This window comes from Thalia democratica, chromosome 3, assembly GCF_965202585.1.
Source record: "Thalia democratica chromosome 3, ktThaDemo2.hap1.1, whole genome shotgun sequence".
Classification (NCBI taxonomy): Eukaryota; Metazoa; Chordata; class Thaliacea; order Salpida; family Salpidae; genus Thalia; species Thalia democratica.
The window spans coordinates 55,535,127-55,556,717 of record NC_139167.1 but is presented as its reverse complement, the minus strand read 5'-3'; the positions used below and the strand labels follow the sequence as shown (position 1 = coordinate 55,556,717).

Below are 21,591 nucleotides of genomic sequence, written 5' to 3'. Positions count from 1 at the left end.
CAAGATAACTTATAACATTTGATTCTGAAGTGCTTGTAACAACTTTTTTAATGTAGTTTTTGTACAGTTGTAAAAAACACTTATCTCAGGCTAATTTATTTTTAAGTAAGCCTACTTTTATATAAAATTTAAATGAGATTAGGCTGATTCCGTATTCATATTTTTTTTATTAGTTTACTTGTTCTCTACCATATGTTTTTTTTGTTAAAGTATACTGTTTAATTCAATTATTAAGGAAAGTTTTGTGATTTTAGGAAGACCTACTTTATTAAAATAACATTAAATATTTATAGTGGTGAAATTAAGTTTTATGATGAATACTAGCAGATCAGAAAATCGATATTAGTATTGTTCAGTAATTGTAACTAGTTTTATTGTGATTTGAAATTTTCTAATTAAGTAATTATATATTTACTTAAATATTCCTTTGATCAACGGTTATATTGTTTCAATCAAATTTTAAAACTAAATAGTACTTTTTTTATTTAGATAAAACTACACATACTTTCTGTTCTGCATGGACAATAAAAAAAAACAATAATTGTTGTTGTAGAGTTTTATGTACTGTTGTAAAAGTTGTTTTATTGTTATTAAAATGTATGTAAGCATATAAATACAATCATGCTTTAATTGACGTTTATTATACATATCTATATAAAGGTTATTAAATAAACTCAGGATTTTTTTTTATATAAAAAGGGCCAACCCTAAAAAAATATTTACTGTGTTGCTGATTAAGTCTATTCATTTTTAATAATAAAAACTATACAGCTTATGAGGACAAGTTTATTTTGATTATTGTTAAACTGAGTTGCAAGACGGTCAAAAAAAAAATTCATGAAACTGTTTATGACCTGGTTTGTCTTATCAGGCTGACATAGTTATTTAGTATTTCAATTAATTTATACTCAGCTGAGTCTTTAAAGAAAATTTAAGTAAAAACTTTTACTTGATTGATTAAAAGTTTCAAAGATATAATTTTAATTTACTAAATTTGTAAACCTTTTTTACTGTGTAGTTTATAAAATTTTGTGCTTTAGTAGGTATGATAAATTGTACTAAAAATAATAACATAAATAAAAAAAGTTTTAGAGTTTTGAATTAAAAAAAGAAATTACTCTTAATACCATTATGTTTGATTACTAGATAATAATATCATACATTTAATATAAAGTTATTACAAAATTTCAGAAACTGTAAATAAATTTAATTTTGCAAAGTATTTCGAAAATTTCTATGAAGAATAGCAAGTCTGTAAACAAGAGCCAGGAAAATGAAGAAGAAGTTGAGAAGAACGCTAGCGAAAACGACCTGAGTCAGAACAGCTCAGTAACGACGCCCAACAAAAAATCAGATCAGCTTCAAAATCTCAGCCCTTTGCTGAAGACACCTAAAAGAAAGACTTCTACTTCTCCACTTAAAAAGCCAAGAAGCCACAAATCTTTGAAAAAAAGGAAGCTGCTGAAGCAGTCTCCTTTGTCGTTGGAACTGAATGCTCCAACCAAACAAAGCTTGTCGGCTGCAGAGGCTTTGAGAATGGTGATTATCGAAGACAAGGGCCAGCAATTTAAGTGAGATATTTGTTTCTTATTTGTTTTTAGGCTTTAACAACTATTAGTTTTTTATGCTTTTAAATCTTTTTTTGTTATTTATGTTTGGTATTAGAAAAAACTAATTTCAAATAATTTTAAGTTTTTAAAATTAAAATGTCAAGTTAACTGACTCTTAAATCAATCAATATAATACATTTCTTTTTTTATTTTTCATTTAACTTCACCTGTAAAATTTTCTCAACCTAAAGTAAATATATTAACACCTATTTTGTTCACAAAGAATCGACAATGTTAATGTTGTTATCTTAGTTACTTGATTTTTTTCAACATATGATTTTTTTTGAGGTATAATTTTATCTCTTTATCATAAACATACCAATTGAAAATACAAATAAATATATTTTTTTAATACAATTTTTATTTTATTAGCCTGTACGGTTTTCATGACCTAATAATGTTTTATTAATGCTCGTTTTGTTCATGAAGGCTCAACATCGATCAAAACATTCCCATTCAGTGGATCGACGACGACCCGAAGAAGGAGGAGGAAGAAACTCCGCAGAAAGAGGAGGAGAAAACTCCTGCTCCCAAAACACAGGAAAACCAAAACAAAACTCCGTTTTGGAACAGGTTTCTTTAATTAAACTTTTTTTTGTGATTTTATAGAATCCAATTCAATTACAATGCAGTGTTTTGCCCAGCAGAGGTCTTTAATTATAAATTAGAGATGAAAAAGCATTAAAATTAAATAAATTTTTGATATTAAACACCAAAAAATGGTATTTTTGAACTGTTGAGTTTGTCTCCTGTTGTTACTTAAGTTGAGAATTATTATTATTTTTCAAATTGGGACTGAAAGTACAATGCAAGATGTTATATGAATTAATAAAACCGAATGTTTAATCAAAAACAGCAGGAAGGGCAAGAAGAAGTGGACGCAGCGGAAGATGAAGAGCACAATGACGCCAAAGCAGCACGCGACCCCGCTGAGCCAGCAGCAGGCAGTCAAGCCGCTGCCCTCGGTGCAGTTCAAAGTGCTGACGGAGGAGGAGTGGCCGATGAAGGAGATGCCCCCGAGGCCTTCCAACTACTACAGGTACATCGAGCAGACCGACGACGACATGAAGCAGATGGTTGGTTTTTAATATGTATTAAATTTTAATTAATATGTATTTTTAAATTAACAAATGTTTTTTTTTAGTAAATGGTATAACAAATGTGTTTTGTTTTAAAGTTATAATGTAGGTTACAATTTAAGTATAGTTTATTATTTTCTAATTGAATTAATATTTTTGGATAATTTAAGTTTTTGAATAAAAAAAAATTGAAGAGTTAATTGTTTTGGGGTATAAATAAAGTTTTTAAGTTTTTTATCGTTGACTTTTTGTTAATTATAAAATCGCACTCTATTTGTAAGAACCTATTTTGCTGAGTTAATAAAATTAAAAATACTTATTAAAATTATCTTTATAGCTTAATTAGTTTTTTACGTCAGTATAGTTAGAGCTTGCTTAGCTTGGAATTAACGATACTAGAATTTAATAAAATCTTTCCTCACAGCAAGAGTACGATCTGGACGAGCAGGACATGGCGTGGTTGGAACTGACCAATCAGGACAGGAAGAACAAGTTCAATCTTCCGGAAATAGAGCCGGACGAATTGGAGTTTCTCATCGACAGAATTGAGAAGGAGTCGTATTTCGAGCAGTCCAAAATGAGCAACAGTCAGAATGATTACCAGGTTGTTTTTTCGTAATAGTATTAAAACATTTAAGTTTTTGAAATGGTCCTCGTGGTATGTCAATCTTTATTTGTGATTTTTTGTTTTTTATTACAAACAGTGTAAAATGAGCAACAGTTAAAATGTTTACCAGCTTATTTATATTGAGAATTGTGAAAATTAAACAAGAAGTTAAACATAAGAACAGTTCGTTAGATTTTATGATTCTTTTTTCCTAAACCTTAACTTTTTTAAGCTGAATATTATGCCCTCAAAATCAAAATTATTTTATAAATAATGCTCTTTTATTATAACAAAATTTATATAAATATTGATGTTTAGCCTTATTTAGGTTTAAAACTTATGGTTTCAGTTTTACTTAAGTAGTAACTTTGTCTGATAATAATTAATATTACGTTGGTATAATCTTTGAATTAAAAAAGTAAAATGAATTTTTCAATAACCTAATCTTAATTTTATTTTAAACTTCTCTCAAATTAAGAAACCTCAAATTTGAAAACAAGTAAGCAGGAAAATAAAAACACATGGTCTTATCTTAACTCAAGTAATAACTTTGTTTTTAGAAGTAAAAAATAAAAAATATAAGAAATGTTACATAGCTCAGAGTTGCCAAAAAAATCTGGAATCCAGGAACAGCCTAAAAATTGAAAATTTAGGGTGAAAAATTTCAACAGTTTTTGCATGTAAAGTAGTAAATTTTCGATTTGACACAAACAGTCTATCAAATAGATATTTTATTATTATTATTATTTAGTCTTTTATTATTTAAAAACGCATTTAGATTAGCTTAGCAGTGTTATATGTTCAATGCTGTTATACTGTTTTTTACCTTAAACTTAATTTTATATTAAAACTAAACCCAAAAACTTTAACCCTTGAAAACCCGGAAGAAATTTTACAAAAACTTTTGGCAACCCAGTTTTGTAAAAATCTCATCAAAGTTCAGTTAGTACTCATCAAAGTAAAGTTCATAGCTGCAACGAGGTTTCCAATAACCCAACGTCAGTTTATCTTTATTCAAAAAAATTTCAAGTTGAAATACTCAAAAACTACCAACAGGCGATGGTGGACGACGACGCGGTTTGTTGCGTTTGCAACGACGGAGAGTGCGAGAACACGAACCAGATATTGTTCTGCGATTTGTGCAACATTCCCGTGCATCAGGTAAGTATTTTTCACTTTACTTGACTGCACTTAATAAAACGGGTTATCGCCATTGTTATAAAGGTAAGAGTGAGTCTGATGTTTTGAAGGGAAATAATTATCACATAATGCTCCCAAAATTAAACAAAAAATTAACTAAATACGTGTAACACCATGATCGTATTTAAAACAAATTAATTTTTGTATCTTACCAGGACTGCTACGGAGTGCCGTACATACCGGAGGGAGAGTGGCTGTGCAAGAGGTAAGAAATACTTAATAAAACAAACGTTACATTGTTGTAATCAATTTACATGCAGGTGCACGTTGTCCCCTTCCGTTGCTGTTTCGTGCGTTTTGTGCCCCAACAAGAACGGAGCTTTCAAGATGACCGACGACGGCAGATGGGCTCACGTGGTAAGTGGAGTTTTACTGATAAAGTTTATTTTGAAGAACTGTAAAAAAAACATCTTTTATCTAATATGTTTCAGAATATATTTGAGTTTTACAGAAGTTTTACTTATGTATTAAAATATGTGCTGCTTTTGAACGAATAATACAAACTTAGGTATTAAATTATAATTTTAGGATAACTTGAAAAAAACTATGCATTGTTATAATAAATTTCATGCTTTAAAAGGTTTTGTGTTATTTCTTGCTTTAGAAGGTTTTATGATAAACAATGACGGTTTTTCTTTAATCAAACTTAGCATCAACTGCTTTTAAAAAGCTTAAACTTTTAACAAAGAAACTAAAAAGGTGGGTGGCCTGTTTACTGCATTTTATAACCTACTACTTTTGAAACTTTTTATAATACTTGTACTTGCTTTAACAGGTGTGCGGATTGTGGATTCCGGAATGCGGTTTCTCGAACACCGTCTTCCTGGAACCCATCGACCAATTGAAGAACATCCCGTTGGACAGGTTCAAGTTCAAGTGCTACATATGCAAGCAGAAGCGGAACGGGGCGTGCATCCAGTGCAGCAAGAAGAACTGCTACGAAGCTTTCCATGTAACTTGCGCTCAGGTTTGATAAAATAAACATTCAAGTGACTATTCTATTGATTACCAGGTTTCGGTTGAGATTTTTTTTTTCATTGTCAAATATTGATAAAACAGTAAAATGCGCTCTACGATGTTGTTTATCTATAATATTATTTAAAGTTTATCCATGCGTGAAATATAAACACAAATTAGGCATTAACTTACTCACGCTAGTTATTTAAACGTATTTGTAAGTTTGTTTAAAAAGAAATGTTTAAATAATAATTTAGAAGTTTAGACATTTTCTTTAAATAAAAAAGTCACGCCTTGACATGTTTCTTTCCATAAACAAACCTTCTTACATTATTTAATTGCGAAACTTAGCACTACCGAAGGTTACTAAAGAACAAATTACGTATAAACATAAATTTACTCACATTAATTAAAGAAACAAATTTGAAAATTTCATTTACTCCAAATACCTCAGGAAGCGGGCTTGTTCATGCGCATGGAGGGAAAAGTGTTGGACAACGGAACACCTTACGTGCAGCACACGGCGTACTGCGACGCTCACACGCCTGCCGATCACGAGCACATTCCCAAGAGCAATTTCGTGAGTTTTGTCTTTTAACAGTGTTTTTTAGTGAGTTTCAATATAACTGATTTTTGTTTTGTACTGATGTGTTTTTTTGGTTTTGTTTATAATTTTTTAAGGGATGATTTGAAACAGTTTTACTTTGTTTCGTACACTTTTTTTTGATATATGTTAAGCTTTGACGGAACAACATCAATAATTTGCCTAGTATCTTTTTTAGATATTATTTATAAATTAATCAAATCTCAGTAATGTTCTTTGTTTTTGTCAATATTATTAATTTTTGCAACTTTTGAACAACTTGTAGAAAAAGAAAGGAGTTAACATAGAAGAAAAGCTGTCGCTGGCCAGGCAAGCAATACAAGCGCGCAAGCACGAAACACCTTCCATATCAATTCCGTCAATATCCAAAGAAAAGTTTGTTTATCATTTTTTCTATCATTAGATATTTTCGAGTTTTTTGAACTAATTAAGTCTTTTTTAAAAAGTTACCACAATACACATATATATTTTTTCACCTAAAGCTTGCAATTCTTTTTATTCCAAAAAAGCTAAGTAGCAGGTCGAGTTGTTAGTTTATCTTGAGAAACCAAGTTTTAGATATTTTTGAACTTTTCGAAACAATCAAGTTTTTATTAACAAAATTTTTTAATAAGAATTTGAATTTAAAACTGTTCAAGTCTTCATACTTCAAATAAACTAAGCAGTAGTCTAAGCATTCAGTTCAGCTTGAAAACACCAGTTTAATGCAGGAAACTTTTTATTACACGCCAATTTCAACAGGATGGCGAAGATAGCGAGCCAGGTGCAGATGGGGCAGAAGAAGCACTTCATGAAGAGGCTGCTGTCGTACTGGTGCATGAAGAGGCAGGGGAGGAACGGGGTGCCGCTGCTGAGGAGGCTGCAGTCGAACGTGTCCAAGAAAACGAGGGAGCAGCCGGTTAGTTGTGGACATCCTTGGTTACATGACAACTCAAATTCTTAAACAAAATTTTAAAAGACTATATTTTAGTAAGTAGAATAAATTAGAAAAAATTTAAAAATATGTATGTAGATCTTATTAAAATCAACAAGCCACTTTTTAGTTGTGAATTTATGATCCTAGGTTACATGACAATTCAAATTCGGACAACTCAAATTCCGACAATTTAAATTCTTAAAAAAATCTTTAAAAGACTATATCTCAGAAAGTAAAATTAATTTAAAATATGTATGTAGATCTTATTAAAATCAACAAGCCACTTTTTAGTTGTGAATGTCCTAAACGTTTGGAAACGCGGTGGTGTTTTTTCAAAAAATACTCGATTCCAAGAAAGTTCTTTTGTATAAAAATTATCGTTATGTATAAATTGAAACATTTTCAGAAGCTCGTTTACAGTTTGTTCTTAGTTATTTTGTTTAGTTTTAAAGTGTTTTAAGCTTTTACAATATTTGAATATTTATGTACACTTACATATTCAAGAGATATTCTTTGTGGATAACTAATCATGAAATTGAAAAAATACTTTCAGGAACTCATTTATGTAATTGGTTTGTTTAAACTATTTTTAACCTTTACAGTTTTCAAATATCTACATATCTATTTACACAGGACCAAGCGGGCGAGACTCAGGACAAGAGATTGAGAGACTGGGCGAGGATAAGGCACGATTTGGAGAAGGGCAGGTTGCTGTCCGAACTGGTGATAAACAGGGAAAAGCTGAAAATGAAGTGCATCAACAATCAGCAGGTACGTTTGTATTAGCACAAAAGTGTTTGGTATTTTTAAGAAAATGTGATTTTCGAAAGTCTTATTATTCTAAAAAGTGTTGATAGTAATTTAAATCATTATAGTAACCTACATTAGCGTATGATTTTATCGCCTTAATTGTAAAATTAAAAGTATTAGTGTTGCTGTTCATTGCGACTTTTGCAAGCGTGTAATGTCCGCACCCATCTAAAAGATATTATGTTACGCATTAAGAAAAATCTTATTTAAACATTGCGACTTACGCAAGCATATAGTTTTCATGCTCGTCTCAAACATTTCAAATCACTCCAACAAAATCACAGAAAATCTTGGAGCTGCAGCTGAACCCGCTGAACTGGTTCATGCGCAAGTGCATGGACCGGATGATCGAGTTCGACACGCACAAGATATTCCTGCACCCGGTCAGGAAGGAGGACGCGCCGCAGTACCACGTGCTGATCAAGAAGCCCATGGACTTCAGCAGGATCGTGGACAACATCGACAAGATACACTATCGGTTTGAATATGCAATATATATGCTAATTTAACAATTGATATTATTTATAAGTCGGGTGTTTTATTTTGGAAAAGTATTAATGTTTTTGTATGGAATATTTCTTTATTTGAAATTTAACATAACAGACACCATCAACAAAATTCATTTACGGTTTGCATTTAGATGTGTTGCATTTTTTATAGATATTGTACGATTCAAAAATTGAATGATATTATATTAGACCTTTTATTATGAAAGAATAACATTTACAAATATTTTTCATCGTTGACCCTATATTATCTAAATTATAAACTCAATAACTTTATTTATACTTTAGACGTTTTATTATGTAATTTAGTATTTTTTATTATGAAATATTCTTTTATTTTCAGAACACTGGAAAGTTTTGAAGCGGATTTGAACCTGGTTTTTGAAAACTGCATGTTTTACAACTCAAAAACTTCGATCTACTACTGCAGTGCGAAGACTTTGAAAGACAAGGTAGTTTTAATGAATTCTTTAAGTCTCTAAATATTTTTTTCAGTTATCTTCCGCTTCAGTTCACGCTTCCTTAGAACCAGCATGTTAAATTTTTAATAAACTGTAAAATTAAACAAAAAACTATTAAAGCTATATTTGAAAGATAATATTTTTATCACTTCTTATTAAGAAAAAGTCTAAATTAGATTGACTGGTATTTATGGAGAGGAAATACAGGGGAGATTCAGGTCTAATAAAATTAAGACCAGTATTTTTTTAATGTAATTTTTAAGTTAGCACATGTTGAATTCGCTCTTTTGTGTTTATTCAACAGGCAGGTTGTTGAGTTTGAGTAAAAATTATTAAAGTGACTCTAATATGTTAACATGATAAGTGATATGTTGTTTTAAACTCAAAGAATTTTCATTGAGTTTCATCAGGTTGCTTTTTATCATAATAAGTACCATTGATAGTTTATTTTTTTAATAAAAGAAGTAAACTGAAATTATTAAAAATAAAAAGTTTTAAAATTTATATCAACTTCTCGAGATTTTTGACAACCTTCTTAAGGTTTAATAAATCTGAACAAATGATAAGCAGTAGTTAGTTGAGTAGTTTTATTTTACATTTTTGAATTTGTAAAATTAATTTGTAAGTTATACAACAGTTTTAATACATAATTAAATACATTAAAAAGTGTATTGCTATTTTTTTTATTTTATCATTAAAACGTATGAAATTTGTAATATTATTTTGATTAACCTTTAACATTTATTAACAGGAAATGTTTTGTAAAACTAACCTGAATTTACTTGTTTTTTTGTCTTTAAGCTTTTACTGCCTTTAATCTGTGGCACAGTTTGTTTTCTTTGCAATGTTTTAACACATCAATATAATAACTAGCAAACACTGAACAGGGTCAAGCGCTGATAAGGGCGACCCGGCGCGACATCCACCGCAGGGGGCTGTCAACCATCACGGGGGTTTCACCCGCGGTTGCCACCAGCAACGGAGACGACGAGAAGGAGTTCGAGAGACTGCAGGAACTTTGCGACGTGGCGCTGATTCAGGGCAAGAAGACGAAGAAGTACAGGGACGAACTTAAGAAGTTGAAGAGGTTTGTTTTAATTGAACAATTATATCCTAATGTATTTTGTTAAGGCTGATATGTAAAACATATTTTTTTAAACTTATAACTATTAAAATAATTTTCACATACAAAGTATTGCACATTTCTAGCCAACAAATTTAGAATCGCTTACTAGAAATAAATATGATGGTCCGAATAAATTCAAAGTTTACAAAAAAAAATTATAAGTGTTTTAATCTTAATTTAAAACACTTGTTTAAAACTGAAAGTAAACTATTTTATTCTTATATTAAAATTAAAAGTTAAATTGTAAAAAATAGAACTAAGCCGAAAATAAAATATTTAATTTGAGCAGACGCTTGGTGATGAAGAGAAATATAAACTCCAATATGACGTCACCGGGCCATCAAACCGATGACGTCACAGAAGAAGATTTTGATGAAGAAACTGCCGATGAGAAACGTTGGTTTTATACTTGGTTTTAACTTTCAGTTTAGCTAACGTTTGTTTAATATGTTTTTAATTAATAGTAACACAAATTATTTAAAAAATGTTATAAAATTGATAAATGTCAGTTCAATTCGAAATATCGCAATTTCATTGTTCTGAAGACTAAATTTTAATTGTTACTTTATTTAAGCAAATTGAATTATGAACGCAAAAGCAAAGTAAAATTGTTTGTAGAAGATTATATTTTCATACCTAAAATATGTGAATCAACCTGAAAAGTTATTTTATATATAAAAACAAATTATACAGTAATCTTCCTTTATTCTACCAACATATGTTTCTGTGTGTCAACGAATCAACACACTTCAACTGGGTTCTGTAAAAAAAATAATTACTGTAATGAGAGAATAGAAGCATAGAATAAAGTAGGTGTATATATGTTTTCATTAAAATAAGATATATTCTACAGATAATAGTTATTAATAGGTGAAATACTTAACATTAAATCCGACTGTTATAAAATTATATGATATTTGTAACTATTAAGTCCAAAATAAATAAGTAAGCTAAATTACACAACAAAATATAATATAAACAAACAACTTACGTTAATAGGAAAGATAACTAAATCAAAATTCACGGTTGTTAACTAACGAAAAAAATACATTTTTACAACCAATAATTACGTCACAATGTAAATGAGGCCACCTAAACTATTCAATTTGTACTGCAAGAACATTAATTTTGTTTTTATGTAATCCATTCTGTAATCATTTCTTTGTTTTTCCTTAAAGTTTAATTTTTTCACTCTTTGATTTTTACATTTGAACTAAATCTGTTTCCTAATTCTATATAACTTTGATTCAATCATTACTAACATTCAATATATAATATACATGTTACACCGAGTTTCTGTGACTTTTATTGCCTTCAGCGCCGTTAAGTTTTATTGAATTTTATTGATTTACTAACTGATGGTTAATGTTTTATTTTTGTTCAGAATGGATTACATAAAAACAAAATTAATGTTCTTGCAGTACAAATTGAATAGTTTAGGTGGCCTCATTTACATTGTGACGTAATTATTGGTTGTAAAAATGTATTTTTTTCGTTAGTTAACAACCGTGAATTTTGATTTAGTTATCTTTCCTATTAACGTAAGTTGTTTGTTTATATTATATTTTGTTGTGTAATTTAGCTTACTTATTTATTTTGGACTTAATAATTACAAATATCATATAATTTTATAACAGTCGGATTTAATGTTAAGTATTTCACCTATTAATAACTATTATCTGTAGAATATATCTTATTTTAATGAAAACATATATACACCTACTTTATTCTATGCTTCTATTCTCTCATTACAGTAATTATTTTTTTACAGAACCCAGTTGAAGTGTGTTGATTCGTTGACACACAGAAACATATGTTGGTAGAATAAAGGAAGATTACTGTATAATTTGTTTTTATTTATATTCCAGTGAAGTTACTTTACTAGGATCTTTTATTAGCAAACAATTAAAACTATATTTTGAACAGTTATTTTATATATATAAAGGAATCTAATGTTGTTTATACTGTAAATAGTTATGAAAACATGATTTATACCAAATTTTATTATATACGTAAGATTTTTTCTAAAATAAAGCAAAGAAGAAGTAATTATGATTGTATTCTTAATCTTATATTTAAAGTTAAACACATTCAGCTGAATAAAGTTTTAACATAAAATAAACAGTTGTGTATGTGTACTGTGAAAGTCGTAGTTATAAACTATCTTGTGCTGTATGCATGAGTATTTAACCAAAACAGAGCAATTAGAAGCAATTATGTTATTTTTGTAATAAAACATCTTCAGCCGAGAACGAGGACGAAGTGAAGAAAGTTCTGACTCCGAGGAAAAGAGCGAGAAGCACGAGAATTTCCTCCTCGGAGTTCTTCACACCGGACATGTACCCCGGCAAGAGAAGAAAACTGAAGGCTTCCACGGGTTATTAATAATTTGATTAGATAAGTAGTTGTTTTGAAACAGGGTTGCCACAAAACCTGGAAAAACCTGGAACTTGACGATTTAGAATAAAAAACCTGAAATTTTTTAACAATTTTTATAATAAGTAGTAAACTTTTGATTTGACACGAAAAATCTATCAAAAAAAAATTATCATCATCAAAATTTTATTATTATTAATAAACACATTTAAAGTAGTTTTACAGTATCTTTTCAATGTTGTTATACTACTTTACACAGTTTTTAATCTTAAACTTAACTTTAAACTAAAAATAGACCCAAAACGTCTACTTTCAAAAACCTGGACGAAATTTCTTTAAAAACTAGTGGCAACCCTGTTAAAATAACACGGGTTTTTGGTTTATTGAAATCAAAACCCCAGTGAGAAAAAATTATCGAAAATGTTTTGTTTTTTTTTTTAAAGAGATAGCTGATACCGTTACAATGACAGGTTATTTATTTTAATTTTTAACTTAAAATTTTTAACTTTAAACTGTTTTCACAGTATATATTTTTCAATTTAAAATAATCTATATTGAAATATGACTTTGTTTTAGTGAAAGAAAATTTTGTCTGGAAAACTTTTAAACTTTTTTCGTTAAGGTTTGTGACAATTTAAGTTGGTTTAGTTATTAAAACTTAAAATTGAAAAAGGCATTCTCTCTCCACAGAAACGAAAAATAAGGAGGAAAATCCGCATGGTGGCGCCGCGGAGCGTGGCGGGGCTGAAAATTTGGTGGGAAATGCGAGAAGGAGGAGGAAGGGAAGCTTCGGATCAGATATGTTCGGCGGTTAGTTTCTCATCACACATTAGAGTCGCCCCGCCACCTCTCTCACTTCACTTCTCTCTCATTTTCGATTCTCTCACTTTGTCACAACGTCAACTTTTTACCAGTTATTTTTGTCGTCCAATGTAATTTTTAAGGGAGAATGACCGGGAGTTTTATTCTAAGGCACAGTTTTAACGACAACTTTACTGCTATATAGTACCTAGGTTTATATAAATGTTGTATTTAAATTATATATATATAGATAACATATTGTTAGTATTTATATGACTTTATGTAACTCTAATTATTTTTGACAGTATGTTTTATCATATATATAACAGTTATGTATTTGATAGTTTAAAGGATTAAGAAAGCAATTTTCTAATTAAACATGTTACATTTGATAAACTTATAACATAAGTTTAAACATAATGTTTATTCTAGTTTAATTAGTTTTTACTTTATATGAGTTAAAGTATTTTTTTACTTAATTATTAAGAAATTTATTTAAATAGTATTTTTTTTGGCAATTTTGATTAAAAATATAAGTTCCTAATGAATTACAATAACATATTAGACTAGTTTTATCTTTTTATGTATTAGCATTTTTCAAAGCAATGTTTTTTATTTCACTTTTACAAGTAGTTTTTTAAATATATTATAATCACTAAAGAAACTATAATGTAAAGTTAATTTAACAAAAAACAAACGCTTTAAAAAAGTTTATTAAGCTATAAAGATTATTTTTGTAGTAGTGATTTTATCTTTTGAACTTGATTTATTAGTTCTACATCACAAACTTTTTTGCAGTAAAGTTGTCTGAAAAAGTTATCAAAACACTCTCCTAACTGCTTGTTTGCATTTAAAAACTAAGATTTCTTATCACATTTATGACCCAGATAGTTTTCAAATGATAAGTGCTTAGACCACAGTTTCTAAACCGTCTAACATTGAAAGTTTGTTTTAGTATTTAAATACAAAGTAAGTCCTCAGTAGTTTATTAAAGATCTTTAAAAACCATTAGAATTTCAAGACAAGAATTATAAGATTATTTTTAGGTGTAAAGGCTTTTTATAAGCGAAAATAAACCACATTTGCATTAAAGATAGTTACTAGTATGTTCTAGTTATACCTTGCATTTTTACATGTACACGCGGTTGTAACAATACGAAATTATACTAAGACTTTTTATAAATGAAGTTTAGAAAAATAAATAGTCACATGTCTAAAGATTCCGGTACTTATTAGTATAAGCTAATTTATTAAAATTTTGATTACGTATATGACCTGGCCAATTTTTAGATGATGGGCTAGACACCTGAAAAAAAGTTGCTAAACTGTCTGGCGCTAAAAATTAATTCAAAATAATCAAATACGAAACAGTTTTCAATAAATTCTGAAAGGTCGTTAATAAAGTTTTAAGACAATATAGAATTATACTCCCAGTTTTAAGCACTAAGGCTTTAAAAAAATAGTTTAGAAAAAGAATTTGCCACATGTCTAATGTAGACGGTACTTAACAGTGTAGGTTACTTTACCTTGCATTTTCACAAGCACATATGATTATCGTATAAATTTTTAGTTTTATTATGCCACATGTCTGAAGCATACGCTGTTTAAAGTTTAGATTTTTGCATAAGTACTTGAGTGCATATTTTCATTGACGTTGTGACATATCTTTTCTTCTTTGCTCTTTTGCTTTTCGGCTAACTTGCTGTTTGACGTTGTTACTGAAGCTTGACAAAATAACTGTTTTGAATCATAACTTAACTGGTGCTGTTTCGAAACAACAGAGTAACTCGAGACTTATTGAGCTGGCTTTTTGTACATTTGCATTCATATATACATACAGTTGAAGTTACGTGCCAAAATAAGTGTTCATATGTGTCATTTTTTTATTCTTTTTTTGCTTTGTGCCAAGATGCTTTTGTGACATTGTCCCTAGCTAGTTACTGCTTTTAGGTTATTTTTCAATAAATTGTTGTTTCTAAAAACAAAACTTAGTTTTTGTGTAAAGCTTATAAGTACGCTGTTTATAATATATACGGTGTTTAAAGTGATGTCTAGTAAAAACTATTATTCAATGATGTAACAAACATATATAGTTTTACAACAATTAGTTTTGCATAAACTCTTTGTCAATATTTGTTCAAAGAATTAAATAAATTGGTATTTAGTTAAGTTTTAGAAGAAAAAAATTAGATGTAGAACAAAATCTATCTCAGTTGAAAATTAAGAAATTATCACGCAAAATATTTAACTATACATGATATTTGTAGATTAATTTTTCTGACCAATAACTTTTTGTTTTAAAATTGTAAGTTTTTAAATATTAGCAGGGTTTTTCAACTTCCTTATTCGCTTTTTTTTAATTCAAGTATTTTTCTAAATTAACACTAACAGAACTTGATATTATTTAATAAAATAAGTTCTTGCGAACAAACTCATCACACTTAATTTGTTGTATAAACAAGTATTAGTCAAGCTAAACAAAATCTGTGCACTCCAAATCGCAAAATAATAAAAATGAGCACCCTAATGTATATTTTTCTCATAATATCCAGTGCAGGGTTTCTCAAAAGCTATGACCCTCCGACAAAATTGCTCAAAAAACTACCATTAAAAACGCTCAAAACCTTTTTTTTTGTTGTTCATCATCAACTCCAAAATATCTAGCGTAAGTTTCAATTTTTAGGAATATTTTTCATTTACATCAAAACAGATTTTCTGCACACTAAAATAAATTTTGTGCATACTTTGACGACCACTGGTATAAACAAACATCTACGAAACACAAGTTTTTTTATGCGTTTTGAGAACCCCATTATACTAATTGTGTTTATAGTAAGAAATAGTATCTTGTATTAAATTTGATAATTGTAGTTCATTAAATTTGATGGAATTTTAAATATATATGTGTGCTTAATATGATCAACCTGATCATTTTTTTTTTTTATTACAATAACTTTTTTATGCCTATTTAAGAAACACTAGTTTATGTAAAAACTGCACACTAAATAAAGTATGAGATTGACTTCATACAGGTGTGTTAAAATGGCATTTCTTGATTCATTTAGTTTGTCAAATAAACAACTCAAGGAAGATAAATAGGCCGAATTTAAGTTTAAACCGAACTTTATTGAACTTTTTACAAATTAAGTTTTTAAAGTTAAATATATATATGAAAATTATTTTTTCTTTAATAGTTGTCATCCAAATAAAAATACTAACATTTTGTTCATCTTAAAACCACTAACAAACGTTTCCTAAAGTTTTTACAGCTTTTGTCGTTTATTCTTAAACTTTTTATAACTATTTTCAGATAAATTTTAATGGCAAATAAACGCTTTGTATAAGTTATGTCTTTTACGGAAGACACTGTCAAAAAATTATAACAGCATTCATTTTAGCAATGAATTTTCAAATCAGATTGAGTATTATCCAAAAAAATCTTTGCGAAAAATCTACAAACTATATCTAAAAGTATTTATTTACTTCAAAAAAAAAACATTAAATTAAGGATCTTTTCAGTGGACTTTTTTGTCATTCAAACTTATATATACATTTTTATCTTTTAAAACTAAATAATTACAATTGGTTTGCATTTTTTTGTAGTCTTTGAGTTTAATTGTTTTAAAAGTAAGTATTTTAAAGGCTATGTTTTTGGAGAAGAAACCATTTTGTGATTAAAAAATTGCTAACTTTAACATAACTTTTCTTATTTTTAAAACTAACTAAGGTATTTTTGGGTTTAAAAGATCGTTCTTTTATCTTAAACTTGGTCTTAACTATTCAAACAGTGCTTATTTGAAGAATTTGTAATTTTTTATCGTTTATATTTAATTTTATATACAGACAAAAGTAATAACATTTTATTTTTTCATTAATTTACTTTAAAATGCTTTCTTCATATTGTACCTCTATGTTTAACATCAACTTTTTTAATGTATAGCCCCATACCAATTTTCAACAAAAAAAGATATTGTATACTGAAGCTTCAACTTTTAGTATGGCCGAGGTATTTTTTTCTTATTTAAGTAGGATCTTCGAACTTCACTTTATACTCTTTTTACTTTTCTATTATTTTTTCTACAGATTATTATTTTAATATCTACATAAACGAGCTAAAATATTTCTTATTGCTCTAGCATTAAAGGTTTTTAGCAAAAAGGTATATTTTTAGAAATTTGAGAAAAAAAAACAAGAAAGTAAAGTGATGTTCATAGATTCTACTTCTTTTAAATAAAAAACAAAGCTACTAGTTGTTTTTACCATTTAGAAAAAATCAAAGTAATTTTTTAGATATAAGAGATCAAATTTAGAGGGTTCAATAGGTTCTTGATCGGAAGCGCAAACAACAAAAAATCGAAAATAGACTATTTTACTAGAAATCTATCTCCTCCTTTAATTTTTTATCAATTTTTTAAAACTTTCCAATAGTATTCTTAAACAAGATTTGAACTACTTGTAGGAAACAGATTTTTTCGGTAAAAACTAAACAAATAAATACTTTTTTTTTCAAATTTTGGTCATATTTTTATTTTCAAATTTTAGTCATATTTTTTTTTCAAAAATCGGCTTCCAATAAGTTGTTCGTAACATTAAAAAGAACATTTCATAAGAATTTATAATAAATTACTTTAAAAATGAAGAAGGAGATAGATTTTAAGTGAATCTTTTCTTTCCGAGAAAATCGGTCAAGAATTTTTTTATTTTATAAGATTGAATCGAATTTTTTTTACAGTTATATTTCAAAAGTAAAATGAAGTTTTCTTTCTGTTCTATAAAAAGAATCTTAAAGTTTATGCTCAAAACTTTCAAATAAGAGTCAATGTTAATTTTTGTAAAAAAAATATTGGACCCCCTTATCCTCTTAATATGGTTTAGCGCTATACTCACAATAGTTTTCTTTTTCGGAAAGAGGTCACCTGGTTGTAATTACTTTTCAGTTACTCAGAGTTTTTAATATAGATTAATTGAAAAAATCTTGTACTAATTATTGTCTTTTGAAATTTCCAAAACCTAACTTTTTATAACATCTTTCAGAAACTATCTAGTATGTACTTAACTTCGAGATTTAAAATTTAATTATTATCAAAATTAATAATTGCTAAATTAAATCTATAATAAATGTTAAGGATATCTTTAAAAATTTTGTAAGTTTTAACGATATACAAGGCATAAAAAATACTTAACTAATTTTTTTTATAGCTAAATATAAATGTTATATTGCTTCATGTGAGACCTTAGTAATAACAATAAGAAATAAATATGCATTTATTTATTTTGTATTGATAATACAAAATTAATGTTTGAATGAGAATTTAACCTAGCATAGTTAATTTTTTTAGTAATATTTTTGACACAGAGTAAAAAATTTCGGTTATTAAACTTAACTTGGCTTGTTAAAAATCTTTATTTTGTGTGAAAATTTGCTGTGAAAAGTACCAAATATTTACTTATTATTTAGCAGTGAATTTTTTTTAACCGTTGAAAAATTATTTTAAATATGACTTGAAATATAATGTGTTTTGAAGAGTTACTTATCAAAAAACAGTAAAAACTGTTGAACAAAGTTTTATTATAAAAGCTGTATTTATGCTGTTTTAGACTCTGGTTTGGATGTGAATTTCTTCCTGTTAAGTACGCATTTCTTAGGTACACGCTTACAAGCCATAAGATTGAGACTAAACAAGTTTCTAGGTATGTAAAACTTTGCTCTAATGACAAAATATGTATATGAAAATTTAAGTAAAAAGTCTGAATTAAACTTAGGTTTCAAGAAGAGTTCAGTAAAGCAACATTAATAAAGGTTTGATACAAATAAAACAACTTCTTTTAGGAAGTTTAGAATATATATTTGCATTAAGACTTATCCAAAGTAGCGAACTACAAAAGTGCTATATATAATATAATTTTGCTAGTTACAAACAAGGGTTTTTCCTAGCACTAGTACTTATAAATATTATTCACCAAAATTAAAAAAAAAATAGTTTTGTTTATTTTTAGACAATTAGAGTATAAACTAACATAAGAATATTCAATGTCCACAACTAATTATATAAGTTAAAAAAACAATAATTAAAGAATCTTAATTGTTTTCACGGAGTTTTCATGATTTTTTAATGAAGACAAAATCCAAAAGTATTTTATAATTATTGTAACTTTCACATAAAATTAGGTAAACTCAGACTCTTACTCTTGTACTAATTAATTAGTTTTTCTTTATCATTCTTTTTACATAAGTAGTTAACGTTTGTTATAAATTCAATTTTTCAATCTTGCTTTTGCTTCATTTTTTTACTTTTACAAAAAAAATATTAGGCTTTTTAACAGTCAAGATAGTTAATTTTAAATCTAACGAAAAAAAAATGCAGCTATACATTTGTTTATATGTTTTATAAATTAATAGTTTAACTTAATTAGGCAGTTTAAAAAAATACTTTAGTTCGTTGTCAACAATGCAGCCTATTGAATAATTTTGCAGTAGTATTCATTTCTTATTTTATCTGACAAAAGTGTATCTATAACTAAGAGCTACAATGATTAAAAGTAAGTAGAAAAGTAAACATTAATGTGTGAAATTTAAGTACATTTAACATCCTTTGTTATAAGGTTAACTGTAAGATATAAAGCATTGAAGGAGCATTTGATGATTATTTGTTTCTTTTATTCAAACTGAACAAAGAAAGTTTACCAAAATATATGTTTTATTTAAGCAGTAACTTATGAAACCGAAAATCTCAGGAAACTTCAACGTGATGACGTCATCGAGCGACGAGGACGATTGTGACGTCACAAACATGAACAACATGCACCTCATAAAGCCTCTTGATTTGGTGTGGGCAAAGTGCAGGGGATACGCGCCCTACCCAGCCATGGTCAGTACAGTTAAAGTATTCAAAAAAAAGTTTTTTTTGCAAATTTTTCAACGAATAAAAGTCAACAAAAATTTTTTTTTAAATATATTAATACACGAATATAAGGGTACAAACAATTACGAATTAAAAAATAATAATACTCAAGCATAACTCTATCAGAAAAATAAAGGAAAATACGTATAGTTTAAATTTAATAAATCTTTGGCAGCCCTGTAACAAAGATAATGATATTAAGCATATCTTTAACAATAGAATAAAATAAAGTTCTAAATAAAATGCGTAATAGATATAATGAGGTTTGTGTGCCATTCGTTTTGAAAATTAAGTTATGAAAAGAAATCAAATTGTCTCATAAAAAATTTCAGGTCATCGACCCGCTGATGCCGAAATCAGGGATCGTCCACAAGGGGGTACCCATCCCCGTCCCCCCAGACAAGGTTCTCAGCGAGGGAAATACTCCCTTTCCCTCCACGTCATCATCCCACGGTGGAGGCGTCCCGAACGGGGGAAAGTCCCTCTTGTTCCTCGTGCTATTCTTCGATGCCAAGCGCACGTGGCAGTGGTTGCCTGGCAACAAGCTGGAGGAGCTGGGAGGGGACAATGGGCGGGATGACGTCATAATAAATCAGATCAGGAAAGCGGGGGCGCGGAAAAACATCCGGGAAGCTTACGCCAGGGCCATGCAGCACAAGGAGAAAGTCAAGGAGGAGGCGGTGACGTCATCGGAATCTGAGGAGGACGAAGAGTGGTCGTCAGGAGAATCGGCTCCAAACGAAGAGTGTGACGTCACAAAAGAATGAAAGTGGTACTTTTTGAGCTTTTGTAGGATACGAGAAATACACAAGGTTTTTATGCAATAAATGCCATGTAAAAGTACGAAAATAAATTAATAAGCTTTTTCTATAGATTTGAAGTTCAAATATATTTTTTTAAATATTAAATTTAAATGAGTTGATAATTCTTTCAGCATGCTGGTAAAATCTGAATGAAGTTTTCTATTCCCTTGTTGCAATTAGTAGAAAAGCTTGAAAGTTTTATTGTTTGTAGAAACATTGAAATTCAAATAATCATGCAATTTTATAATGTTCCTTATATGCTGTAAATATTTTAGCAGCTTGTTGTTGTTTTTTAATGATTTTATTTTGCTTTTAAGATTCATGGTGTTCATTGTCGTTAATTTTAAACTGCATTCTAAAAAAAATTGTATCCAAAGTCTTTCCAAGACAATTGTACAGTATAATTAGACAAAACTTAAGAATAGTCATTGATAGCTATCTTAAAATAAAAAACTTCTGAAAAACTAGCTTTAGCATTCAAATCATTATTTTCAAAGCTACTAACTTTATTCATTTATGAATAAATGTTAGTGTTTTTGTTAAATTTTTTTTTTACTAAGTTTTACAGATTTTTATAATCAATTTTATTATTGTACCCTTTTTTTTATCCTGTTTAAATTAAACTAAAAAACACTTTTTTTTTATGTTTATTTGTACTTTTTTTGCGCAGTCATTGTTTTTTGTAGATTTTATTGTAAATATTTTGATACTTCTCATATTACTTCTCTTATGATGTGAAACTAAAAACTAATAAATTTTAAAAACTTTTAAATGTTTTATCAACTAAAAGATCTACTTAAACTTTATTAAAATGATTTTTTTAAGTTGTTGTG

The 21,591-nt window shown here is 28.3% G+C and overlaps 1 protein-coding gene across 1 annotated transcript; it reads left to right on the top strand.

Moving 5' to 3' along the window:
• Positions 1-1,195: 1,195 nt before the first annotated feature.
• Positions 1,196-21,086, top strand: LOC145831905 (bromodomain-containing protein 1-like). The gene is made up of 20 exons (XM_082939260.1): positions 1,196-1,571; positions 2,040-2,183; positions 2,467-2,686; positions 3,114-3,293; positions 4,353-4,457; positions 4,652-4,701; positions 4,757-4,853; positions 5,272-5,463; positions 5,908-6,033; positions 6,323-6,432; positions 6,799-6,955; positions 7,607-7,744; positions 8,068-8,261; positions 8,633-8,741; positions 9,638-9,837; positions 10,166-10,272; positions 12,122-12,253; positions 12,943-13,062; positions 19,789-19,922; positions 20,288-21,086. Exons 1-20 carry the CDS (start codon positions 1,237-1,239, stop codon positions 20,720-20,722), a joined length of 3,285 nt encoding a protein of 1,094 aa, XP_082795386.1. The 5' UTR covers positions 1,196-1,236; the 3' UTR covers positions 20,723-21,086.
• Positions 21,087-21,591: the final 505 nt, after the last annotated feature.